Source organism: Erythranthe guttata, chromosome 1, assembly GCF_056151865.1.
Source record: "Erythranthe guttata isolate IM_541 chromosome 1, IM_541, whole genome shotgun sequence".
Lineage (NCBI taxonomy): Eukaryota > Viridiplantae > Streptophyta > Magnoliopsida > Lamiales > Phrymaceae > Erythranthe > Erythranthe guttata.
Window position 1 is genome coordinate 2,886,609 of NC_142533.1, and position 27,292 is coordinate 2,913,900.

At 37.3% G+C, this 27,292-nt stretch overlaps 3 protein-coding genes and 1 pseudogene across 5 annotated transcripts; 1 reads left to right on the forward strand and 3 right to left on the reverse strand.

Moving 5' to 3' along the window:
* The first annotated feature begins 2,695 nt into the window (after positions 1 to 2,695).
* Positions 2,696 to 11,954, forward strand: LOC105973747 (protein ENHANCED DISEASE RESISTANCE 2). Of its 2 annotated transcripts, none has more exons than XM_012998786.2 (23): positions 2,696 to 2,963; positions 3,210 to 3,777; positions 4,136 to 4,210; positions 4,925 to 4,978; positions 5,381 to 5,446; positions 5,594 to 5,697; positions 6,581 to 6,648; positions 6,736 to 6,852; positions 7,003 to 7,043; positions 7,138 to 7,238; positions 7,574 to 7,669; positions 8,278 to 8,342; positions 8,435 to 8,506; positions 8,661 to 8,816; positions 9,817 to 10,049; positions 10,146 to 10,185; positions 10,289 to 10,443; positions 10,550 to 10,651; positions 10,767 to 10,811; positions 10,895 to 11,035; positions 11,145 to 11,240; positions 11,350 to 11,451; positions 11,585 to 11,954. In XM_012998786.2, exons 2-23 carry the CDS (start codon positions 3,634 to 3,636, stop codon positions 11,705 to 11,707), a joined length of 2,196 nt encoding a protein of 731 aa, XP_012854240.2. In that variant the 5' UTR covers positions 2,696 to 2,963; positions 3,210 to 3,633; the 3' UTR covers positions 11,708 to 11,954. The 2 variants fall into 2 exon arrangements, with proteins under 2 accessions (XP_012854240.2, XP_088673179.1); XM_088817053.1 differs by having other exon boundaries at positions 2,726 to 2,963; positions 3,101 to 3,777.
* LOC105972642 (putative disease resistance protein RGA4) lies at positions 11,878 to 21,714 on the reverse strand. Its single transcript, XM_088817042.1, has 2 exons — positions 19,475 to 21,714; positions 11,878 to 13,241 (listed from the first exon to the last, which is right to left on the reverse strand). The coding sequence occupies exons 1-2, from the start codon at positions 21,567 to 21,569 to the stop codon at positions 12,079 to 12,081; spliced, it is 3,258 nt and encodes a 1,085-aa protein (XP_088673168.1). The 5' UTR covers positions 21,570 to 21,714; the 3' UTR covers positions 11,878 to 12,078.
* Positions 11,935 to 19,478, reverse strand: LOC105973601 (retrovirus-related Pol polyprotein from transposon TNT 1-94). Its single transcript, XM_088817036.1, has one exon. The coding sequence runs from the start codon at positions 18,251 to 18,253 to the stop codon at positions 14,261 to 14,263; it is 3,993 nt and encodes a 1,330-aa protein (XP_088673162.1). The 5' UTR covers positions 18,254 to 19,478; the 3' UTR covers positions 11,935 to 14,260.
* Positions 21,715 to 23,301: 1,587 nt separating the features above from the next.
* LOC148772578 (disease resistance protein RGA2 pseudogene) lies at positions 23,302 to 26,848 on the reverse strand (annotated as a pseudogene). The gene has a single exon (XR_016030925.1). The product of XR_016030925.1 is annotated as a disease resistance protein RGA2 pseudogene (transcript).
* Positions 26,849 to 27,292: the final 444 nt, after the last annotated feature.

Genomic DNA, 27,292 nt, shown 5'->3' on the forward strand with positions numbered 1-27,292 from the left:
TTTGGTCCCTGATGTTTTCAAAATTTAACTCACTTCCGTCAATTTTCCGTTAGTGCTAACGGAATCATGTATGTGCCCGTCATTGCTTTAACTGGCGGACTAATGTTAAATTTACTGAAATGACCAACAGTTTGAATCATTTAAACATGAAGAACCAAATGTGTTTTTTGTGAACATGAAGAACCATATGAGAAATCAATGCAAACTCGAGGGATAAAAACTATATTTTCGTTAACCATCGTTCAAGAGATTATTGACAAATAAACGAACAATCTCAAGGTTAACCATCATTCAAGAGAAAATAACCAATTTTTGTTATTATTTCATTCGAATATAGTTTATCAAAGGACATTTTAGCGTCTTCGATTGCTACCAAATGCCCACCAAAACCGAAATAATCGATAAAAAATCCTAACGGGACATAACAGATATTTAGACCACATAAGCTTATTTTAAATATCTGATAAGCTCCTACGATAAGTTGTTTCGAGAGCTTATAAGTTGTTACATACGTCCTATTTTTAGAATTAAATCTTAAAATGTTTGGATAATGAATTTAAAACTCACCGTGTTTTTTCCGATAACAATGTGACGACACCAAAGACGAAGAATATAAGCAACATTTCGGAATGTTCGAAATTGTTCATGTGCAAAGGGTTCAATATTGACAAGAATTATATCTCAAGATTAATAGAATACATAAACTCTATATGCACATATCAATAAACCCTCCAATTGCAATAAAGTAAATCTCCAAGTACTTAATCCTTCCATCTAACTTTAGAGCACCATATATGCCATATTATATTCCTACAAGCACAAATAATTAATTACTCGGTTTATTTTATTTAATCGGGACGATTAATTAATTAACAAGATCAAGATTTGCCTAATTCTGATCACAACCCTAATTCAAGATAGAGCTCTCTGTTCACATTGATTATGATTTCAGCTGAAAAAGAAACTTTGTTTGATCAATTAATAACACTTTAGAACTTGCAAAAGCAGAAAGAGAAACACAAAATCTTTAAAATTTATCATAAAACCAGCCAATATATAATCAAGAAAAATACCATATATTTTCGGATTAAATTCTTTCTGCTTAGAAAGAGAGAACTTCGAAGCTCTCTCTCTCTCTCTCTCTCTCTCGTGTACTATGCGAAGGACACGTGTCACTGGGAAGTTTTCCGCTGCCACCTCGTTCGTTGCATGTGCATGATCCATGTGAGAGTTTGTTAATCCTTTTATATGAGTAATGTTCGAAAAGTAACCATGTGTAATTATTATCTGCCAAAAACTTCCATGTGAAAAAATTAGCAAAAATCCTGCAGTATAAATTTTTAAATAGCTCACTACACCCATTATGATTTTAGACATTGACTGTACGTAAAAAGACAAATATACCCTACAATAAAATAGAATAAGATCAGATAACATGAAATATGGGGCAAAATTACAATTTTACTTAACTTGTAAAACTTAAATTAAGGGATTGAATTGCAATTTTTCCAAAAAAATCAAAAGAGAAAAGGGGAGTGAAGAGAGATTATGATGATGGTGGTGGGTCGGTTGGGGGTAATTATGTCATTTCATAAGAAAAACTGAACAAAAAATGTACAAGCAGTTAGTGTAACACTCGTTCTGCTCCTAGGAGCTTTTTTGCCTTTTGACTTTTTTACATAGGAGGATTTTTGCTAATTGTTTTATTACGGGGGATTTTTGGCGGATAAGGTTTACATAGAGTACTTTTTGCACATTACTCCCTTTTTTATAGTGATATAAACGTTAGACAAATTTGGCCACGTGGCATTAGTTATTATTATTATTATTTATTTTTTTTGCTTCCTAAAATTATTTGAATTTGGACTTAGAATTTAAACCCAAACCGTTTCCTGAGTATATATATATATACTGGATTTGTTTTTTGTATTGGACCCTATGGATTGTTGGCCCATTATAAATTAATAGCCCGAATTTTTACTCGATCTAGATTATAAAATCAGGGGACGGCTATTTCCAATACCATTTATTTCTCATTTCAATACTTATTAGTTAAAGATCATATTTTCAGTATTTTTTTCTTAGTTTAACATCAAGAAGTACAAAAATACCCTTTACTCACACAATACAACTTATACAAACAAAAAACTCATTTTCAACACCTACGTGTCGGAAAAAAAACACATAAACTCGACCTAGTGTCGAAAAATAATCACGGGTTTCAATATTTTTTTTTTTAAAATCGACTTCGAAGTTCAAAAAAAATATTTAATACATATTATTTATTTTCATGGTGAATATTTTTTTATTTAATTTTAATTATTACACCACACAATAATGCCAAAGCATGTAGTCTTAGTCCACTTTTCAAAAGCCAACGTCACGCTTTTAGAAAGTAGTAGCTCATATTTCTTGCAATATTAATTCAACTCAAAACAAATAAATTATTTCATTTTTTATTATTTAAACTTTTTATAAAATTTGATTTTCTATAAAAAAAAAAATTTAAAATGAAATTTACCCAACGGTTCATATTATTTTTCTTCCTCCGTATAAAGACAAAATAGCCCTCAGACACAAGTAAGTCCAAACCCAAGTCCACTTTCCAATTTCCGATTTTATAATCATTTAATTTTGGTAATCCCACAGCTTCCACCTAAGTAAACAAAAAAAACCCAAAAATAAAATATTATATATAAATAATTTATTTTCAAAATTTAATTTTGTTTTTTCAAACTCTCCTTCAACTTGCCGGCGTTTTTCTACTGCGTGCGTGGCCGCAAAATTGAATATTCAGATCACTCACCTCTCTCTCTCTCCTCTGCTTTCTCTCTCTACATATGCTTACAGTATACACACACGCAGAGGTAGTCGTAATCGTTCGTTCACGGCGACATTTATTTAGGGATATGCGCGTATTAATTTGGTGAAGTGGTGAATTTCTGAAGATTCTCACACTAAATGTAACTTTAATCTCTCTCTCTCTCTCTCTCTCTCTCTCTCTCTATACTCTTTCTCTCTCTACATATTAAATACCTTTTTTTTAATGGCATATGCTTACTAGTTCTCTCGTACACGACGTGCTTGTGTGTATGCATAGGCCGGCCTGCACAGCCTTTTAATTGCACGTGGAAATTCTCTCCCCGTTGTGCTTTTTACGCCCTTAAAACTTATTTTTGTCGGATTTTTGTCGTTTGGGGGTTTTGCAGAAGCAGATCGCCGGTGTTTGGGTTGATCTCCGATCGGTTTGTGAGATTCCGAAGAAGGAATTGTGGTCAATTTTGGGTGGATTTGATTTTTTTTTTTTTTTATTTTTTAAAGTCCACTGTGAGGTGGTTTTGAATTTAAGAGATCGATTTTGTTAGTCAGCGCTTCGTGGTTTTCAAAACTTCGTCGTTTTTCGAAGGATCGGAGCTTCTTAAATTTTCTTCGGCGGTGACTGATTCAATTGAAGCGGCAGAGGATTTGTAAATTTCCGGAAGTGAAGAGTTGTTCTGAACTTCCGGAAATTTTCAGTGCTGTACCTTTCTTGCTGATGTTTAAGGAGTATAAAATAATATTATTTGGCTATTGAGAAGAAAACATACAGTGACTGTGGGGATTTTGAGGGAAATCGTATAGATTTGGGCGGCGATGTCGAATTCAAAGGTGGTGTACGAAGGATGGATGGTCAGGTATGGACGCAGGAAGATAGGAAGATCATTTATTCACATGCGATATTTTGTACTCGAGTCTAGATTGTTGGCGTATTACAAGAAGAAGCCCCAAGATAATGTGGTAATGCCTCGAATATTTTTGTTTATACTTCATCTTTTTCCTCTCTGTATATTGACTATTTGTTTTAGTCAGTTCAAGATCATGAGTTTTATCCATGAATTTATGCGTTTTCTACTGTTACTTATGTTAATTTATGGAGTATAAATAATAAATGGTTTCCTTAATGTCGTTCAAATGCAAAAGGAAATTCTATGATCTGGTTGATACAGTTCTAAGTTATATCTTTACTTTTTTGTATTTTTTTTCACTTTAAAGATGATCATGCAACATTCGGCAGTTTAGTGCAATATTTATTGCCTAAAAAGGGAAGTAGTGTGTTGACAAATAATTTTTTTCTTCCTCCATTTTAATGTGCAAGGTGCCGACCAAGACTCTTCTTATAGACGGAAATTGTAGGGTGGAGGACCGAGGATTGAAGACTCATAATGGACATGTAAGCTACTATTGACTAGTTTATATTCCAGTTGCTCAATTATATCTCATTGATATGGTTGATCAATTCAACTGAAATATGAAGTATTGTTTATCATCAATCTTATTTTGATCCTTGCTAATTACTAATATGCGAGGAGATAACTCAATAAAACTAGTTGATCTTTTAATGCCTTAATAAAAGCAGCATTACTTCAATAGTTTTACATAATCAGTTATAGATGTAAGGCTTTTGTCATGTTATATCATTTTGTGTGGAAACCGATATGAAAAGGCGGTTCATTGTAATTCGGCACAAAAAAGTTGAGGATATAGTGATATATTTTGAACTAAAGCACTTAACTCAACAGATCACATCATGTCCAGTTGGAGTTGGGGTATTACTCAAAGTTACGTGTAAATGTTTCCCTGGCTGTTAGGCCTACAAGTTTGAATGTTGTTTCTGTTGGCTTGATTGTTCAAATTGGTTAAATCAGTGTTTTTTCCCTTACCCTGAACTAATTGTTACAGCTTCTTTGGGACATTTAAGATCTTGGTTTTCTTTTTGGTATGAATGTACCAAGTTTATGTGTTGGGTTGAACGTTATTTTTAAGAACTGGAGCAAAGTTGATGATATATGCCTGTAATAGTCTTGCTGTTTCTAATGACAAAAACATTTGAAGAAATGTTTTCTCCTTGTACCTGTTACTTTAATGAGCTCCAATTTTTTGGCAGATGGTCTACGTTCTTTCGATTTACAACAAGAGAGAGAACTACCATCGAATTACGGTGCGTTACATTTGCATTTAGTGGTATTTCATATGTTTTTGTGGTTAACTTAATTCGTTTACTTGCACGTGAATAAGAGATTTGGTTCATAACATTATTCTCCATGCACGTATTCATGCACATTAGAAGTGATTAAGAGGAGCCTTTGCTTGATAATGCGTGCATAAGAGATCCCGTTTATGATATTCACTCAATATGTATACTTTCTGTATGCATTTTCATTTGCCTAGAAGTGATTAAGGTGGACCCACATTTCTCATCTGCCCTTATTTTTTTTCCGTATGACCTTTGTAAACTCAAACTTTTATTGCATGGTATGCTTTATGCACTTAATAATTTTCCAGTCATTTATTTTGTAAAAAATACAATGACACCTTAAAAAGGTTTTACATATTGTTCCAGATGGCAGCTTTCAACATTCAAGAGGCACTCATTTGGAAAGAAAAAATTGAATCTGTTATTGACCAGGTTTTCTTATCTTGTTATCACCTCCTAATAATCACTCTTTTATCATTCCTGGAAGTGAATATTCCTTTTTTATGATTTCCATAAAGTCAGCTTTTGGTTGAATGAGTGTTTAGTAACGCAAGTAACTGAGAAATTGTTGACATACAGCATCAAGAGTCTCAAGCTTCTAATGGTAACAAATACCAATCTTTTGAGTATAAATCTGGTATGGATAATGGGAGGACTGCTTCATCATCGGACCACGAAAGTCAGTAAGTATCATTTGATTTAGCATTAGTGAGTATGCTAAAGATTTTGCAGAAATAACCCTTGGTTAAAATGGGGTCTCTGTTAGCTTGCTTGTGCATAAGTTGACTTATATTCTGCTGATTTGTAATCAGTAATTTGCTGCTCTGGATATCATCATAATGTTTCCTTTTCTTTTTGCTAAAGCTTTAAGGAAAAAGATATAAGAACAATATAGAGAAGAGGGGTGGTTTTCTTTTGCATCATTGTTTTTGAAAGGAAATATGATGCTTGAAAGACCAATAACGGTTGTGGTCTATGTAATTTTCGTGGTCTGAAGAAGAGTCAGAAACCTTCTTTGATGAGATAAGGGAATAGTATTAGGTAGCACTGGGGATATTGCTTTGCTATCTGTCTGTATTTGGATAAAAAATGCAGGGTTTTAGCAACTGTATAGGTAATAGGACTAAGGGAAGATGAAATGTCCTCCTCTTTTCTTGACGTTCTTGTGTAATCTGCTCTGTTGAGTTCTGGATCTTCTAGCCTGTGAGGATAGTTCTGACTTTTCATTTCTCTTGCTCGTCCATCATACACTCTGTCCTTCTCAATATTGGCTTTGAAAGAAGCAATTTGACATTAATATTTAATGTTTTGTTAATTAACTGAGAATGAATAATACATTTTTGTATCCATGAACCCTCAGTTAAATGCTTCTTTCATGTTGCTTAATGAAAGTTGCAATATTGCTTTCTCATAGTTGCTCCTGTTGTAATCAATTATATTCTTAAATACTTATAATTTTCTCATGCATGGTACATTTCCTGGCACCCTTTTCAACACTTCTCATGTTCACAGAAATATAATCATCTTACTACGAACCTGAACAACGTCTGTGCATGCTTGCTGCAGGTTTAGTGCTGCAGAAGATGAAGATGATTCTCATCCAAATTTATTACGCCGAACAACCATAGGAAAAGGTCTTGAAATATGTTAACTCATTATCATGGTTTCCGTGGATTTGTTGTAATCTCACTGAAGTTCTGTTACTAATTTATGTATGGCAGGCCCCCCTGAGTCTGTTTTCGACTGGACGAAAGAATTGGATTCAGAATTGGCTAATAATAATGCTGACAACCAGGCATTTTCTAGAAAATATTGGCGTCTTCTCCAGTGCCAAAATGGTGCGTTGATGTTCCTAACTTATGTTAGTAATGATAGATACAGTCCATAATGGTGTAGTATTATTGCATTTAACTTGAATAATATTTGTGATGCGAGTTCTTTAGTATGGCATTTATTTGATGTCTTATTTTCTCTATGTGGACTCTTAGGTCTTCGGATTTTCGAGGAGCTTCTTGAAGTGGATTTCCTTGTAAGAACCTATATATTTGTTGTAATACTGAAATGTCTAAGCTAAAAACATTGGATTTTTAAGGCGTATTTGTCATATAATTATATTTTTGTAGCCAAAGAGCTGTAGTAGAGCAATGAAAGCTGTTGGGGTTGTGGAGGCTACCTGTGAAGAGATATTTGAACTAGTAATGAGCATGGATGCCACACGTTGCGAGTAGGTTTTTTTTTTTTTTTTTTTTTTTTTTTCTTTTTTATGGTTGACTCAACATTTGCTTTGTAAGTTCTCAATTATTGGGCTTCTTGTTACATGTAGAAAGTGTTGTTCCCCACTGACAGATGATAGATTACTGTTAGTTTTTCATACCACTGATACGTTCTTCAAGATATTTGGAACATAACCATTTTTTTCACCCCAGCATGCAGAGAACTAAATCATATAATTTGTGTAATAAAAAATAAAATACGTTATGGCACAATTCAAGTTTGCATTCTAGATTAGAACCACATTCTTCTTTGTTCGCATTTAATTGAAGTCTATTCCTTATGCAGGTGGGATTGCAGTTTCCAGTATGGTAGCTTAGTTGAAGAAGTAGATGGACATACTGCTATACTATACCACAGGCTTCAATTAGATTGGTTTCCAACGTAATGTGTTCTTATCATAATTTTCTTTATTGATTTTTACTAATATTTTTTCATTTCTGAATGCTGTTCCTCTGCAATACCTAGTTTGAAATTGCAGTCATTTCTAGACCAATGGGCGTAATTGCAGACTGTAATTTTCCGACGATGTACTTGAATGTGATATTCTGTGATCAGTTCTTGTTAATGTTGTTTAGTTTTTCTGTTTTCATGTTCGCCTTGTTGACTGGTAACATTACTGTATTAAGTAAGGACAGAATATTTGTTTGATCTAAGTGAAGCTATAGAATTCACACTGGAGAGCCCTTAGCTTTTATTCCCTTGATTCTTGATAGTGTTTCTGATAGGCTTGATTTCTTTAGTTTCTCATGTATAAACTACCGAGCTAATTTTTCTAGTGACAAATTATATGCCTAATCCTTTTCCCAGTCTGTTTGTTGGTGGAAATGTATGGTTTATATAGTTCAAATTGTCTGAATCCTATTAAACACGAGGTCACTTCTATGTCAATTACCAAAATGTTTGTCTTTATGTATATATAACTGGGGCGATGTAATATATTGACCTTCTGTGCCATCAAGACTCAATCATTTTCTTGTAAACACTTGCAGGGTTGTATGGCCTCGTGACCTCTGCTATGTACGGTATTGGCGTCGAAATGATGATGGGAGTTATGGTAAATGTCGGAGGGCTTTCTCTTGTTTATGTGCTTCATTTTAGTTTTGTTTGTGAAATTATTCTTTATTTTGCACCTTCGTTGCTGTGCAGTTGTGCTATTTCAGTCTAGGGAGCATGATAATTGTGGTCCTCAACCTGGATTTGTTCGAGCTCATATTGAAAGTAAGTTCCACTGAGCTCTAATGCTATATAATACAACAGTTTAGTGGAATAATTCTTCAAGTCCTGTTGTCCAGATGAATTAGTTTATTTTGTAATGTTTTTACATAGTACATATTCTAGTGTGCTGAAAGGCTCACCTGATACAAATTTACAGGTGGAGGGTTCAATATATCACCTATGAAACCTCGTAATGGGAAGCCCAGGACACAGGTCCAGCATCTTATGCAGATTGATCTCAAAGGCTGGGGAGTGGGTTATATTTCATCATTTCAGCAACATTGTCTTCTTCAGATGTTAAACAGTGTTGCTGGTAAGATATTATGGATTTGTTTATTGCTTCACCGGTGAAGTAGGTTCTCCTTCGATTTTTTTTTTATTTTTTTTAATTATTTTAAAGTGACATGGTTTCCTTTCTGCATGTCCAATGGTTATTTCACTTCCTTAGTCTCTCCAAGCTGGCCCTGGTTGTAGTAGCTAAGAATAAAAATTGGGTTGGGCAGCTGTCAGATCCCTTTTTCAATACCTGAATATAGTGAATGAATCTTTGATCTAACTATCTTTTGGATAGACCATGTCCTATTTACTATAGGCATCAGTTCTAGAAAAGGCAAGATAAAGCTTGTTCAGTGTGGAAATAGGCTTTTCTGACACCATCCTGTCACTTGCCTAGGCAATTCTTATATAGGGTGTATTATATTGCTTTTGCCTGTATTATGTTGTCCAATTATATGCCAACAAACATCTTGGCGGTTGTATTGTTTGAAAATGAAGTCTTAACTTTTATTCGAGAATAATATTTTACGTATAATCATCAAATGAATGTCGAATTTGAAACTGCTTACTATCTAGGATTTTTAATATATTTTGACTTTAGGTTGCTGGTTTTGTTTTGGCATGAAAATTGCGAAGATGTGCTGGGGTGGGGACATAGTGGCTTGGTCGGGTTAGTGGCCGCGTTGAATTTTTCATAATTATGTGATACATGTAGGATATCCCTTCTAGACAAAAAACTAAATCAGAATGGTTATATTTCTTGCTCTGAGTAGATGATATTCTAGGTGGAAAAACAACTCTGTTGTTGACAATTGCTTTGACCAAATAGGTGCTTAGAACTATAACTTCCCTTCTGGTAATATGGATAATGTTTTCCTTATCGAATAAGTAAAAAAAAATGAGAGGTTGCTATTAGTTTTTCACCATGAATTACTTCTGTTTTGTAAACCCATATCCCTTTTCTCTAAAAATAGCCAGTGTGGATTTGATGTTATTGTCGAATTTGATGAATTGTTTCAGGTTTTCTATTGTCACAGGGTTACGAGAATATTTCTCCCAAACCGATGAAAGGTCGGCAGCTCCCCGAATTCCTGTTATGGTCAATATGACATCAGTAGCCACTTCTTCGAAGAGGAGTAAAAAACTCCAGTCATCTTCTGTTCATCAGCGCAGCTCTTCACTTGATCAAATACACGCATCAAATAAAAACGCGATATTGATGGATGAAGAGTCTGATGAAGACGAAGATCTTCAGTGCACAGATCAAGAGGTTCGGCTATCTTTATGACTCTATAACATTTTTAAGGTTTATACTTATGTTTGGTTTTCTCCTTCTCTTTCATAATTTGAATATGGACTTTTACAGGCTTTGACATCAGCCATCGGGATTGAAGACAAAAAAACTGGTAGATATTCAATTTCATGATTCATTAAAAAAAAAAAGCTGATTTGAAATCTTTTAACTGATGTAAATTGCAATCTATTTCCTATGTTATTTATAAATTTCAGCCTATGAAGAAGAATCTAAAGACCCAATAGATTTGTCCATTTTCTCCGGTAACCTTCGCCGTGACACTCGTGATAAGGGCCGCGACTGTTGGACATTATCTGATGGAAACAACTTCAGAGTTCGAAGCAAACGTTTCTGTTATGACAAATCCAAGGTAACTAATAGTTGTTGGCTTATTTCAGATATATATTCTGATTGCATTTCAAGCAGCCTAAATTTGCTCAATAATCTTATGGACTTTGTGCTTCCTGTTTTTGAAGGTTCCTGCAGGTAAACATCTTATGGATCTTGTCGCCGTAGACTGGTTCAAAGATACAAAAAGAATGGATCATGTTGTCAGAAGAGGTGGATGTGCGGCTCAGGTAAATTCCATTGGGCTCACTTTTCTCGTTTCTGTTTTCAAATATATCAATATTATTTTAATTGTTTCATATAACTAAGGATACTCATAAATTACACTTTCTGTTTCTTTTTTAGGTTGCAGCAGATAAAGGACTTTTCTCTATCGTTTTTAATCTGCAAGTGAGTTGATTACATTACAGCTTTTCATGATAGTTAATTTATCAGGTGGCGTTATGAAGATTAATCAATTTTGACTCTTCTAGGTACCTGGATCAACACACTACAGCATGGTGTTTTATTTTGTAACTAAGGAATTAGTACCAGGGTCTCTCTTGCAGTGGTTTGTTGATGGGGATGATGAGTTCCGTAATAGTAGACTGAAACTTATCCCATCAGTACCGAAGGTACCTTTCTTCTTATCTCTCCCCTTTTGAATAGAAATGTATTGCCCTTCTTATTGTTCTTTGTAGTCAAGTTTCAGATTCGACGGTTTATATTTTTATGAATACGTAGGGTTCTTGGATTGTACGTCAGAGTGTGGGCAGCACCCCTTGTTTATTAGGGAAGGCAGTTGATTGCAACTATATTCGTGGTCCCACATACTTGGAAGTAAGAACTATTTGTACTTCTTTTGATGTATACTTAATTATGCAGCAAATTAAGAGTTCGTTAAAGGTCTAATTATTTCGATTATTGGTGTTTCTTGTTTTTTCTGTAGGTAGATGTGGATATTGGTTCCTCAACTGTGGCAAATGGAGTCCTGGGACTCGTTGTTGGGGTTATTACGTCACTTGTGGTGGACATGGCTTTTCTTGTACAGGTATTTAAAATCTCAACTGATGTATTTGCCTAATCTATAATCTCCTGCAAACTAACATACGTTTGTTTGCATAATGGATGAACAATTTTGTTATAGTGCTTATGAAATGGTATAAATTGTTGTTGGTGCTCAGGCTAATGCGACCGACGAGTTGCCGGAGCGGCTAATTGGTGCGGTGAGAGTTTCTCACATAGAATTATCATCTGCTATTGTGCCGGTGCTGGAATCTGATTCTTCAGACACGCTCAAAACATAAACGGTTATCAGTTAGTTATAGAGGCAACATACTATTTCAATCATATACTGCTCTGCATTTATTCAATATCTTCAACTCTGCTGATGCAGAGAGAGAAATACGTTTGAGAATTGAGTCAAGTGCAGTGAAATGAAGGTCTTCTCTCTTTTTTCGTAATTCATGACTATTCATTGATTGTTTGAATGATATACACATTACAGTTTGAAAATCGTTACATCAAGACGCCATACTTGGCTGAATTTTTCAACTCGGAACTGTCTAGGGTTAACTTGCAGAATATCCTACATATCAACTCACATAAATGCCAGAGAGAAGTAAAAAAAAAAAAAGAATAGAACACATATGTATTACATCATTTAACAATTAGGGAATTAGGGAATCCATTCACCAATTTGCAGGTGTGGAATGTGTGCAATCTTGTGCCAATCCTCCCCCTTTTCTCTCTCACATCTCCTTTCCAGTTCCGGGCATTCCTGCACTGACAGATACCGGAGCTTCGTCGTTCCTCGTATACTATCTGGAATCGATGCTATCTTCAAACAGTCACGAATACTTAGATCTTCAAGGCATCTCAAATCGCCCAACCAGCCCGGCAGTGAACGCAGTTGAGGAAGCCCGAACAGGTACAAATATTGAAGCGAATCCGAGACGTGTTGCAACGCTTTCGGTACACACACCATATTCGGAAGGTCGCTTAAGATGACAGTTTTAAGGCAGTTATTCAGGTTTTTAATCTCCTGTGGCAGCTCTACAACTTCCGGGCATCCATACATTCCGAGTTCCTCCAGAGCAGTGAAATGAACGAACCAAACTAGAGGCAGTGAATTGCAATTAACTATATACAAATTTGTAACAGATTTCAGTGCTCTTAGCCCTTGTTCTGGCAGAGAGAGCTCGTCCGCATTGGAAATATTCAGTATCTTGAGATTGGTCAGGCTTTGCAGTGTCTCGGTTGTAACAGCGCATGTCGTCTCGACAGTAGTACTCTCCTCAAAGTACACGTCGAGCTTGGTAAGATTTTCCAGGTTCGACAGTAAAGCCAGATTTGAGCTAGTGCATTTCAATTTCTTAAGCTTCTTGAGAGATGACGGCACTACTTTTAACGAAGAGCAATCTTCAATGCGTAGCTCCTCCAGATTTGAGAATGCTTCGACTGATTTCTTCGTCACTTGTTCCTTTAAAAACCCTTTGAGATTCGGTAGGGACCATAGATACAGTGTTTTCAGAGAAGGGAACTGTCGTACGCTTATTAAGGGATCCTCGATAATGTACTCCACCTCCTCCGCAGTCGTTACCCACAAGTATTTAAGATGTGGTAGCTCTCCCAGCTGTGGAAGATGCAAAAAGTTCTTACAGCTTGATATATGAACATCGACTAATTTCTCCAGAGTCGAATTCGACATCCAATCTGGAAAATGCCTACCGTTGAATCCCCATACCCATAGAATTTCAAGATTCGGGTGAGGTTCTAGTGCTTCAAACACTTTTTCTTCCGACTCTTTTTCCTCCAACGTCGGTGCATCGTTGTCACTTTCTGTAGGGATTCTACCCGAAGAAAGCTTACAAATGAAAAACTCAAAATAGATGTTAGTAAAATAACATCACAAGATAAATAAATATGAATGTATGAAAACAGAAGTATGAGATTGAAGACAGCTCAGTCTTCCAAACCAATTTACACACACAGAACCACAAAGGTATCCACTGTTACACACACACACAGTCTAGGATTGCACCATACTCAGAACCAATCCTCTCTCTGCACTCAAACCCCTTAAACCACCCAGATTATCAGTAAGACCACGAAGAAGATGCACTCAGCTTCTTACCCACTCACCACAGACCCAACTCACAGAAGAAGAAGGCAAGGTGTTTGAATTTAGGGTTTCAATCTGGGTCTTACCCTCTGCCACACATCTCTCCGCATTAAATAGGGACTCCAGTCAAAAGGAGCCGTTGAAGAGACAACCACTGGGACAAGCACGGCCAAGGACGGCGGCGAATGGCCCATGGTTGCTGGAGCAAAAGAAGAAAGAAGCAGAGGGGGACCAAAGGAAAGAGCAGATATTGTCTAGGGCACAAAACGGGAAAGGGGGTACAAGGGAGAGGAAAGGTCAGCTATAATGAACGGCTGAGATCACACCAGAACCAATGGTTCAGATCTAAGCCTTCTAGCACATTCCCACTAATGGGCTGGAATTATTCTGGATGGGCCTTTCCGAATAGACAAGTGTGTGTGTGTGTGGAAATTGGGCTATAGGCCCAAGACACATTTGGGCCACAACCACAACAAATCTCCACCTTGGACCAAAGTGTATCATTAGTGAATTTTATGGTTTATTGGAAGTCATCATTGCTGTTTTTGATATACAGGTAAAACACAAAGTAGTACAAGTATATCTTTCTGATTTTCACATAGAAGGTCAGAAGGAGATGTCACATAGACAGAACATGTAGCAGTTCACAAAGAAAAGACATGTACACAATCAGTCACAAAGACAACACATAGTCAGTCACAAAGACTGTAACAAATAAGAAATAGCACACAGCATTTTAATCTTGGGAAATTAGGTTCAAGTTTTTCAAACAAGAACGAAATTTCTCAACTGGTAAGCACTTAGTACCCATATCAGCAGGGTTGAACTCTGAGGGAATTTTTTCAAGGTCAATAATCCCTTCTTCCACAATACTTCTAATAAAGTGAAATTTAATCTCAATATGCTTAGTTCTATCATGGAAGACAGGGTTTTTGCACAGTTGTATACCAGACTGACTGTCAGAAAACACTATCACTTTGTTCCTGTAAAAACCAATTTCAATCAGCAGGCCTTTAAGCCAGATAGCTTCTTTGAAAGCCTCAGTTGTGGCAACATATTCTGCCTCAGTAGTAGACAGAGCCACAATGCTTTGAAGCTGAGATTTCCAGCTTACACAGGAACCATTCAAAGTAAACACATAAGAAGTAGATGATTTTCTGCTATCTCTACAATTTGCAAAATTAGAGTCCACATACCCACAGAGTTCACTCTCAGTTTTACACTTAGAAAACAGCAAACCAAGTTTAACAGAACCTTTCAAATACCTAAGCAACCACTTAAGAGCCTCCCAATGAGGCAAACCTGGATTAGACATATACCTACTCAAATAACTCACAGAGTAAGCAATATCTGGTCTTGTGCTGACCATTAAGTACATAACAGACCCTATAGCATTTGCATAAGGCACATTTTTCATCTCAGACATTTCAGGTTCAGTCTTGGGAGACTGTTCCCTACTTAACACAAAATGGGCAGCAAGAGGAACAGATACAGGTTTTGCAGATTGCATAGAAAATTTCTCAAGGATTTTTTCAGTGTAAGAAGATTGATTAAGGAACAATGAACAGCCTTTTCTATCTCTGATTATGTCCATGCCAAGTATTCTTTTAGCATTTCCAAGCAATTTCATGTCAAATTCATCACTAAGACACTTAATGACATAATTGATTGTTTTAATACAAGGGCTGGTCAGAAGCATATCATCCACATAAAGGAGCAAGAAGACAGGAATTTTGGCAGAGTGTTTGAAATACAAGCATGGGTCATATGAACTTCTCAAAAAATTTAAGGATTTCATGCATGCATCAAATCTTTTATTCCACTGTCTAGGGGACTGCTTAAGACCATACAAAGATTTTTTCAATAAACACACATAATCAGGATGTTTCACATCAAGAAAACCTTCAGGCTGTTTCATGTATATTTGCTTATCTAATTCACCATGGAGAAATGCAGTTTTCACATCCATTTGTTTTAACTCCCAATCAAATTGAGCAATTAAGGCAAGCATAATTCTCACAGTAGTAAATTTCACAACAGGAGCAAATATCTCAGTATAATCAATTCCTTCTCTTTGGGTGAACCCCTTAGCCACTAGCCTAGCCTTATATCTAAGTGAATCAGATTCATGTTTAACTTTAAACAGCCATTTACAGTCAACTAATGAACATTCAGCTGGTTTTGGCACAAGAGACCAAGTATGGTTAACATGCAAAGATTCAATTTCTTCATTCATAGCATTTAACCAAGACACAGATTCATTAGATTTAAGGGCTTCCCTATAAGACTTAGGTTCTTTACCATCCAGAGACTCAAAGACATGAAACACATAAGATGCAAGCTGATAATCATCTAAATGATGAGGCCTAATGATGTTTCTTCTACTTCTGTCCCTAGCAAGTTGGTAATCACCAAGATTTTCCACATCAGGCACATTAGTATCAACATTTTGATCAAACACATCATTTTCAGGCACATTATTATCAGTTTCACTATCAGAATCAGATATAGTTTCATGTTGAGCAGGTATAACAGGGGAAGTCTCCACCTCAGCAGAGGTAGACTCAGAAGAAATAACAGACAAACAAGGAAACTCATTCTCATTGAATATCACATTTCTACTTATAACAGTTTTAAACCCCTGTTCCCCCTTAAGCCAGCACCTATAACCCTTAACCCCCTCTGGATAACCCAAGAAAACACATTTAACAGACCTGGGATCAAGTTTATCATGTTTCTGGTGCACAAAAGCAGAGCAACCAAATACTCTAAGATTAGACAAACTAACAGGAATACCAGACCACTTAGTTTCAGGTAATTCACCACATAGAGGCACAGAAGGTGATCTATTGATCACATATGCAGCAGTTAAAATAGCTTCACCCCAGAACATTTTAGACAAGCCAGATGAATTTAACATGGACCTAACTCTATCAAGTAATGTCCTATTCATCCTCTCAGCAACACCATTTTGCTGAGGGGTGTAAGCTACAGTTTTATGCCTCTTTATGCCAGATTCAACACACATATCATCAAATTCAGCATTACAAAACTCAGTTCCATTGTCAGTTCTCAAGGTTTTAATTTTCTTCCCAGTTTGATTTTCAATTAAAACTTTCCATGCTTTAAATCTTTGAAACACATCAGATTTATTTTTCAGCAAGAAAACAAAAACTTTTCTGGAAAAATCATCAACCACAGAGAGAAAGTATCTATTACCACCATGACTAGGAACAGGGGCAGGGCCCCACACATCAGCATGTATATATTCAAGGATATTAGTGCATTTTGAAGAGTTAGGGAAAGGAGACACAGGAAATTGGACCTTAGTCTGTTTTCCTAAAATGCATGAGTCACATATGGGCAGATCAGACACACAGTCATTATCAAGATAATTGTTTTTATGCAAAAGCTCAAGCCCTTTAGCACTTATGTGACCTAACCTCCTATGCCAAAGACTAGAATGATCATGTTTAACAGAATTAGCATGCAACAAGGGTTCAGCAGAACACACATACAAATTTTGCATTCTAACAGCTTTAAACACAAATTGATCACCTTTCATAATATTTTGGCAACCATTTCCCCAACTACCATGCAGACCACTATCCTCAAGAACAACCACAGAGAGCAAATTACTACTCAGATTAGGAACATGTCTCACATTTTTAAGCATAAGTTCAAAACCAGATTCAAACTTAAGGATAATAGTTCCTAAACCAACCACATTTACACCACTGCTATCAGCCATAGACACATTGCCATTTTTTAGTTCCACATATGATGTAAATAGGTGTCTATTAGGTGTCATGTGGTGTGTGCATGCAGAATCAAAGATCCAATCATTATCACATAGAGATGAAATCACAGAGTTCACACAGTCATGCACAGACTCACCAATCATGAAAACATCACCCAGATTGTCAACAACAACATTAGCCTGTTCATTATTCTTATCCTTTTTAGGTTCAGTACATTCATTTGCATAATGACCAGGTTTACCACAGTTATAACATTTTCTGCCTTTGATCTTGTTCTTACTCCACTCTTTGCCCTTTTTAGGTTTTTGAAAAGACTGATTTTGGTTGTTATTACTGGAAGAGGCCTTGTGTTGAAACTTGAATTTAGGCTTTCCTTTCACAAAGTTAACATCACCAAAAGATTTGTGACCCTTATTGGTTCTTAAATCCAGTTCTTTGCTTTTCAAACCATTTATGACAGTGTCAAGAGTAACCTGATCTCTACCATACTTAATAGCAGATTTTACATCACTATAAGTGTCAGGAATTGCATTTAAAAGCACAATAGGAGTATAATCATCAATGTTTTTATCTCCAGTTAATTTAATGTCCTGAACTAGCTTTGTAAAAATATCCAGATTCTCATCTATATCTTTACTCAAATCCAGTTTAAATCTGAAAAACTTTTCAAGTAAAAACATTTTTGAGGGCAAAGAGGTTTCAGTGTACAGATCTTGCAGTTTTTCCCATAAAGCTTTAGCATCATCTTGCTTTCCTAATTTTCTAATCACAGAATCACTCAAATTCAAGATCATCAAAGAGTAAGCAAGTTCATCAAATTCAGCTTTCTTAGCAGCAGGTGTGGTATCTTCATAGTTTAGAGTAATAGCTTTAAAACATTTTTGCTGAACTAAAACACCTTTCATTTTCTGTTGCCATATAGAAAAGTCACCTCTCCCATCAAAAGGAGCAACAGGATATGCATTCATGATTCACACAGATGAAAGGCACAGAATCACAAGAAATCACACAGAATCACACAGAAATCACACAGAAATCACACAGAATTACAGAGTAACACAATAGATAATCAGATTGCCCCCCCCTTTCCAGATTCCTGCGACACTAGGTGGTCCGGACAAGAAAGGGTTTGCTGAGAGCAATCCTAAGCTACACTAACAGTAGGAATAATTGCGGAAAAAATAAACCACATAGAGAGCTGGAAAATAAATCAAGTATGAGCACATCTGCCACACAGGGCCAAGTAGTGCCACACAGGGCCTCCACGCCACACAGGGCCAACTCAATGCCACACAGGGCTCCCAACCTCCACAGGAATAAACCAGGAAACGAAAAACTAGGGTTTCAGAGTGACTTACCTTATCAGAACCCAGTTAGGTTCTGTAAGCCTTCTTCAAGCAGATCTTCGAGCAACCAAGCTCTTGATACCACTGTAGGGATTCTACCCGAAGAAAGCTTACAAATGAAAAACTCAAAATAGATGTTAGTAAAATAACATCACAAGATAAATAAATATGAATGTATGAAAACAGAAGTATGAGATTGAAGACAGCTCAGTCTTCCAAACCAATTTACACACACAGAACCACAAAGGTATCCACTGTTACACACACACACAGTCTAGGATTGCACCATACTCAGAACCAATCCTCTCTCTGCACTCAAACCCCTTAAACCACCCAGATTATCAGTAAGACCACGAAGAAGATGCACTCAGCTTCTTACCCACTCACCACAGACCCAACTCACAGAAGAAGAAGGCAAGGTGTTTGAATTTAGGGTTTCAATCTGGGTCTTACCCTCTGCCACACATCTCTCCGCATTAAATAGGGACTCCAGTCAAAAGGAGCCGTTGAAGAGACAACCACTGGGACAAGCACGGCCAAGGACGGCGGCGAATGGCCCATGGTTGCTGGAGCAAAAGAAGAAAGAAGCAGAGGGGGACCAAAGGAAAGAGCAGATATTGTCTAGGGCACAAAACGGGAAAGGGGGTACAAGGGAGAGGAAAGGTCAGCTATAATGAACGGTTGAGATCACACCAGAACCAATGGTTCAGATCTAAGCCTTCTAGCACATTCCCACTAATGGGCTGGAATTATTCTGGATGGGCCTTTCCGAATAGACAAGTGTGTGTGTGTGTGGAAATTGGGCTATAGGCCCAAGACACATTTGGGCCACAACCACAACACTTTCCCATTGCAAATTCAAGTGAAGAAGATTTTCCTTTTCGGCAAGATTTGCTTTCTTTGCATCCATAAGGTTTTCAACTCTCTCCAAATGCCGAATAGTAAGCTTACCGCCCAGCTTCAAGCACTGCAATTCTTCAAGGCGATTGCCTCTGTTACGACCCACTATGAACTGACTCAATGTTCTTAGGCTAGTAAGTTCTCCAATTTTAGATGGCATCTCCGTTAACGATTCACAATCTTCCAAAAATAGATGACGGAGATTGATCAAGTCCCTCGTCTTCTTCGGTAAAGCCTCGAGCTTTTCGCAGTCATCCAAATTCAAAACTTGCAAATTCCAGAGACTACATAGTGAGTCTGGTAAGGTACGGATATGAGTTCCAGACAAGTTCAACTGCCGCAGATGTTTCAAATCGCCTACCGCAAATGACAATTGGTTTATCCTTGTCCTACTTGCATCCAATATTCTCAAATGGAAAAAGTTGCTTAAAACGAAAGACATGTCCATTTCCGATTGATTACTCTTCGGGAATGCAACAAACTTCTTACCCAAATTTACCTCGCGGATTTTGCTATAATCAGATGCGCTTCTGACGTTCGCCCTTTGGACTTGTACTCCGGGAATTTTGTTCTCCATGATTGATTGGGCGAGATCACGAACACGATCGTGCATAATCAAAGTCTTTTCATCTGCATCTCGACTGTCATATTGCAAAAGGGATCTCAAAACTAGCTCATCACATATATTACTGCCAACATCCTCCATTTCCAATGCTCCCTTTGGTGAAAGATATCCGTGTGCCATCCACATAAAGATCAGTTCTCCTTTCTCAATACGAGATGCCCTCGGAAATACGGCACAATAAGCAAAACATTGTCTCAATGCCAAAGGAAGATGATGATAACTCAATCTCAAGGCTGGCAGTATCCGAGTTTCGGGTAATTCCCATATTTCGCTTTCTTTCACATTAATCCATTCCGTCTCTTCTCTCTTAAACCGCAACAGACCTCCGAGTGCCTTAGCTGCCACAGGAACACCACCACACTTGTTCACAATCTGCTTCCCAATGGCTTCCAGGTTTGGATATTCCTCTTTCTCTTGTCCGAATGCACGTTCTTTGAACAGCATCCAACATTGCTCGTCAGATAATCGTGACATGTGATGAGATGGAAGTGTTCCCATTAAATCAGCAACTTCTTTGAGGCGTGTGGTGACAATAATCGAACTACCAGTTGAGCCACACGCGAGAACATTTTTCAATTCCGACCACTTTTCTTGATCTTCGTTCCAAACATCGTCCAGCACAAGTAAGTAATTCTTCTGATTTAGAAACTCTCGGAGTCGGTCCTGTAAAGTATCCAAGTTTGCGAAATCCGTAGCACTTTCAGCGGCAGACTCAATCATGGCTTTAAACAAAGTCTTATGATCAAAGTCGTCGGACACACAAACCCATATTCTTTTGTCGAAATGTTCAACGACCCGTTGATCGTTGTAGACTAATCGAGCAAGGGTAGTCTTGCCAAGGCCTCCAACACCAATTATGGGGAGGATGGTAATTTCTTGATTGTCGTTGACCTGGTTGACTAACATGTCAACAATCTTCTCTGCATCTTCTTCCCTACCATAAACAACACGAGACGCATTCAAAATGGAACCAGTCTCACGTGTGGCAGCAAACTCGATCGACTTATCGACAACCATATCGCGCAAATGGAACTTGGAACGCTCTGCAGCAACCGCATCCAGTTTCTCCGTGACCTGCTTCATCCTTCTTCCGATTTTGCTTCGGAAGAGAATTTTCTTCAAGCTATAGCGATTTAATTTGCTGTTTCTGTGCTTCGATATAGAGAATTGTGTAGCACACTCATCCAAGATGTCATCAATCTCATATGTAAGATCACTGAGCTTGATTAACCAATTCTGAATGGGTCTGCTTTGAAGTTGCTTCATCTCGGCATCTTCGAGCACGGATTGAATGGTGGTGAGTGTGCTGAAGAGATTATTCATCTCTTCATCCACACCAACAATCAATCCAATCTCACCTTTGATTAATGAGCTCAGATTTTCAAGAACTATTTGAAGGAACGCCTCTGCCATTTCTCAACTAATTGAAATTCACACCAACTTTGATAAAATATAATAAAATAGTTATTGCTAATTGTTTGGAATATGAGATATTGATGGGTAATGAATGTTGGTATATCAAAATTCAAAGTAAATGCAGAGAAGAATTTGCCACCAATTTTCTGTGGACGTTTCTTATCAGCTTCCACTAATAAATGGGTAAATTACAATCACTTTCCTGAGGTAAAGTGTAATTATAAAAAAAACCCTTTTTGTTTGAGAAATTACATTCAGATCCTTGTAGTTTTTAAATTTCTTACACCCACCCCCAAACGAAAGGATGTCAATGTAAGAAATCTACAAATGTTAGGGGGATGGATGTAATTGTGGAGGAATTAGGGCTTTTTTAGTAAATAGACCTTACCTCGGGGTGTTTTGTAATTTACCATTTTACATACTAATAATTGTGTCGGCAGCACACATAATTATAATTGGGTGAGGTCAGTTTTCTGTTTGACAGTATTTGTGTATTTTTTATGGCGGCGGATATATGCAAGTCCATTTTTTTATTAGTTCAAGACCTCCAATATAAAAATACTAATTTACCCTTAATGAAATTCAAAACCAAATAAAAAACAAAAATCATAAAAAAAAAAAAAATCGGTGTTACAACGCCGATTTTGACTTGTGAAGTCGGCGTTGTGTTGTGTCGCCGATTTTGTTAACAAAAATCGGTATTGTGACGCCGATTTTCGTGTACAAAATCGGTCTGGATAAACCGATTTGGGAAAACAACGAAAACACACAAAAAAAATCAATTTCAATCTCAATTTTTTTTCCAAAATCGGCTAACGCATTGCAACCCAACAAGAAGTAAAGCATATATTAATGTTCATCCACGCATATTTATCAAGAATCGATGCTCGATTAATGTTTTTGAATTGACAAACAAAAGTTTAGTAAAAAGGATTTGTTGGTGGTGGTGGGGTGGTGGTGATTGTGCCGTGGAGATGGTTTGGTGGTGGTGCGGTGGTGGTGGCTTGTTATCGTCGTCGGCGGTCTGGTGGTGGTCGTGCGGCAGTCTTGTGCGGTGGTCGTGCGGCGGTCTTCTGCGATGGTTGTGCGGCTGTCGTATTCTTTTTCCCGTATTCTTTTTTTTTTTATTTCTTTTGAGTTTTTTTATTTTTTGGTCTTGCACAAATAAAAAATATAGTTTAGTTGTATTTATGTATTATTTGTGGATAAGGGTATATTCGTCATTTTTGGTCTTGATGTAATAAAAATAAATTAATTTATGGATTTGAACTAATAAATCTCTTTATATGGGTTTGAATTAATAAAAAAATGGGCTTGCATATAACGGCTGCCATTTTTTATTTATCTTTTCTTTTATGTAAATGACATAATTGCCCCTGATTATTGTATTACCCAACAATTTTGCCCCCAGATTTTATCGCGGTTTGCACTTTGGCCCTTAAACTAAAAACATTTGCACGGTGCCCCCAAACTCCATTATTTGAAGCACCGATTAGGAAATATAGAACTTTTTCGGCAAAATTGTTGTGATTTTGATTGGAAAATGCAAAAAAAAACATTTAACTTTACATGCGAATTTTGATTTTATTTTTGTGTCTGCATTATAATCATCTGTAGATTAACTTCTTCTGTTGTGTGGGAGAATCTCTGCATAAGGTGGTGTGTTGTGTTACTTAGAACAGAAGAAGATGAAGTAAAAAACAGAGAGAGAGAGAGAGAGAGAGAGAGAGAGAGAGAGAGATGGGGTTTTCATTTATTTATCACATGTTGCGGAATAAAACACATGTTTTCAAATAAAAAAGCAAATACCAATGTACACGTTGGGAATATGTGCTATCTTGTGCCAGTCCTCTCCCTTTTCTCTCTCACATCTCCTTTCCATTTCCGGGCATGCAAGCACTTGCAGAAGTTGGAGCTTTGTCATTCCCTGGATACTAGCTGGAAGTGATGCTACCTTTGTGCAACCATAAATATACAGAGATTGAAGAGATGTCATATCTCCCAACCACTCCGGCAGTGAACTCAGCTCTTCAAGAAAGGATAGGCTTAGAGATTGGAGTGAGGATGAGAGGTGGTTCAATGCTTTTGGAACACAAACCATCTTTGGTAGATCAAATAGGAATACTGTTTTAAGGCTGTGGAGGTGTTTAATCCCCTCCTCCGGCAGCTCTACTAGTTCTCGACAGCTCCATATATCTAGTTCCTCCAGGGAAGTGAGGTGTCGCAACCACCCTTCAGGCAAACACCTCGGTGTATCACATTCTTCTATCTTTAAATGTGTAAGAGATATCAAGGCTCGCATCCCTTTTTCTGGAAGATCACTTGCTTTTTTAATCGCCAACTTCTTGAGATTCGTCAGGCTTTGCAGCATCCCAACTGAGAAACATGTCGTCATATTCTGCTTAAAGTCCATGGAAAGATTAGTAAGAGCGTTCAGATCCACCTTAGACAATGAAGCCGTAGTTAATGAATTGCAATCTCGAATGTTTAGCTCCTTAAGATTTGGGAATGCTTTAGCTGATCCCATCGTCACTTGCTCTTTTAACAATCCTTTCATTTCGGGGAGAGTTGTTAAATACAGTTTCTCCAGAGATGGAAACTGTTGTACGCTCGTTAATCGATTTCCACTTTGATCTTCAATAATGTACTTCACCCGAGCCAGATTATCTAACCTCAAGGACTTAAGATGAGGTAGCTCTCCCAGTACTTGTGGAAGATGCAAACAGTTGTCACAACCTTCTATATAAATTTTAACTAGTTTCGCCAGAGTTGAATTTGACTTCCAAAGTGGAAAATGCCTACCCCCGAATCCTTTTATTTCTAACTTTTCGAGATGTGGGTGAGGTTCAAGTGCTTCCAACATCTTTTCATCTCTATCTATATCTTCTTCCTCCGATAATTTTGATGCAGTATTCTCAGGTTTCCACTCTAAACACAAACGACGAAGATTTTCTTTTTCAGCTAGATTTGCTTTCTTTGCATCCATAGGGTTTTCCAATCTCTCAAGATGACGAATAGTAAGATTGCCACCCAGCTTCAAGCACTGCAGTTCTTCAAGTCGATTACCTCTATTACGACCCACTATGAACAAACTCAATGTTCTAAGGCTAGTAAGTTCTCCAATTTTAGATGGCATCTCCTTTAATGATTCACAACCTTCCAAAAATAGATGGCGAAGATTAATCAAGCACCTCATCTTCTTCGGTAACGCCTCAAGCCCTCGACAGTAGTCCAAATTCAAGACTTGCAAATTCCAGAGACTACATATTGAGTCTGGTAGGGTACGGATTTCAACTCCAGACAAATTCAATTGTCGCAAATGTTTCAAATTGCCTACTACACAAGGCAAACTTTCTATCCCTACCCAACTTGCATCTAATATTCTCAAACGCAAAAAGTTCTTTAAGACGAGAGGCATATCCATCTCTGATTGATTACTAGTAGGAAAGAGAATAAACTTTTTTTGCAAATTCACCTGGCGGATTTTGCTGTTAGACGATGCACTTCTGAAGTTTGTCCTTTGGACATGTGTTCCAGGAACTTTGTTCTCCATGATTGATTGGGCGAGATCATGAACAAGATCGTGCATACTGAGAGTTGGTTTATTTGTATAAGGACGTATACCATACTGCAAAAGGGATCTGAAAAGGAGCTCATCGCATATTTGATTGCCAACATCCTCTATTTCAAGTACTCCCTTTGATGAAATACATCCATGCGCCATCCACATAAAGATCAATTCTTCTTTCCTAATATAAAAATCCTTGGGAAAAACTGCACAGTAAGCAAAACACTGCCTCAATGATAAAGGAAGATGATGATAACTTAATTTCAAGGCTGGCAATATCAGAGTTTCTTCTTGAGGCAATTCCCATATTTCACTTTCTTTAACATAATTCCACTCTTTCTCTGTCCTCTTAAACCGCAACAGACCTCCAAGGGCCTTAGCAGCCAGAGGAACACCGGCACACTTGCTCACAATTTGCTTCCCAATGGCTTCCAGGTTTGGATGTTCCTCTTTTTCTTGTCCGAATGCTCGTTCACGCATCAACATCCAACAATGCTCGTCCGACAATCCCTTCAAGTAATGTGGTGGAAGTGTTCCCATTATATCAGCAACTTTTTTGAGGCGTGTGGTGACGATAATCGAACTCCCAGTGGAGCCACATGCCAAAACATTTCTTAATTCAGACCACTTCTCCTGATCGTCGTTCCAAACATCGTCCAATACAAGCAAGTACATCTTGTTGTTCAGCAACTCCCATAGGCCGCGCTGCAAAGCATCCAAGTGCACCAAGTCCGAAGCACTTCCACCCCCAGATTCAATCATGCCTTTCACCAAAGTCTTCTGATCGAAATCGTCAGACACACAAACCCATATTCTTTTGTCGAAATGTTCAACGACCCGTTGATCGTTGTAGACTAATTGAGCAAGGGTAGTCTTGCCAAGGCCTCCAACACCAATTATGGGCAGGATGGTAATTTCTTGATTGTCGTTGACCTGGTTGACCAAGATGTCAACAATCTTCTCTGCATCTTCTTCCCTCCCATAAATGTGACGAGAGTCGTTCAAAATGGAACCAGTCTCACGTGTGGCAGAAAACTCGATCGACTTATCGACAGCCATCTCGCGCAAATGGAACTTAGCACGCTCTGCAGCAACCGCGTCAAGTTTTGCAGTGACCTGTTTCATCCTTCTTCCAATTTTGTGTCGGAAGAGAAGTTTCTTGACGCTATAGCGACTTAGTTTGCTGTTTCTGTGCTTCGATATAGAGAATTGTGTAGCACACTCATCCAAGATGTCATCAATCTCATATGTAAGATCACTTAGCTTGATTAGCCAATTCTGAATGGCTCTGCTTTCGAGTTGCTTCATCTCGGCATCTTCGAGCACGGATTGAATGGTGGTGAGTGTGCTGAAGAGATTATTCATATCTTCATCAACACCCATAATCATTCCAATCTCACCTTGTATCAGTGAGCTCAGATTTTCAAGAATTATTTGAAGGAAAGCCTCTGCCATTTCTGAACAAGATGATGAAACGCAGAGCAACTTTGATTAAATTAAAGAAATAAAAATCTTGCTAATTGTTTGGGATATGAAATGAAGGGGGAATAATGCAGTGCAGATCTTGGTTTTTCAACTTCGGTGTGCTCCTCCTTAGTCAAAGAAGCAATTGCCACCACATTTCTGTGGACATTTCTTATTTCCTTATCTTCCACTAGTATATGTGCATGTGCTTCTTAGTACGTTAAAAAGTATAATCTTTTTTTTTTTTTTTTTAATAAATAATAATAGAAATAAGTTTGGTACTTTCATAAATAATAATAGAAATAAATTTGACGTAAATACGAAGAAATGGAAAGGGTTTTTTGTCAATAAGATTTGGGAAAAATACACTTTTCATCCCTCAAGTTTGCACCAATTACACATTTGGTCCCCCGTGTTCATAAAAATCACATTTGGTTCATCATGTATCAATAATTTAACACTTTTGGTCATTTCCTTCATTTTACCGTTAACTCGCAGTGATGAACACACGCTTGATTCCGTTAGTAATAACGGAAAATTGACGGATATGACTAAAAGCGTTGATTTTTTCAAACATGAGGGATCAAATGTGAAATTGATGTAAACTTGAAGGATGAAAACTGTATTTTTCCAGTAAGATTTGAAGGCATAATTGGGTGCAGAAATTTGCTTGCTTTCCTTGAAATCA

Coding starts and splice junctions, on each gene's coding strand:
- LOC105973747 (XM_012998786.2), top strand. CDS start 3,634: ATGTCGAATTCAAAGGTGGTGTACGAAGGATGGATGGTCAGGTATGGA. Junction 7,239..7,573: donor ATGGATGCCACACGTTGCGA/GTAGGTTTTTTT, acceptor TTCCTTATGCAG/GTGGGATTGCAGTTTCCAGT. Junction 11,452..11,584: donor ACATGGCTTTTCTTGTACAG/GTATTTAAAATC, acceptor GTTGGTGCTCAG/GCTAATGCGACCGACGAGTT.
- LOC105972642 (XM_088817042.1), bottom strand. CDS start 21,569: ATGGCAGAGGCGTTCCTTCAAATAGTTCTTGAAAATCTGAGCTCATTA. Junction 13,242..19,474: donor CTTGAATTTGCAATGGGAAA/GTGTTGTGGTTG, acceptor GAATCCCTACAG/AAAGTGACAACGATGCACCG.
- LOC105973601 (XM_088817036.1), bottom strand. CDS start 18,253: ATGAATGCATATCCTGTTGCTCCTTTTGATGGGAGAGGTGACTTTTCT.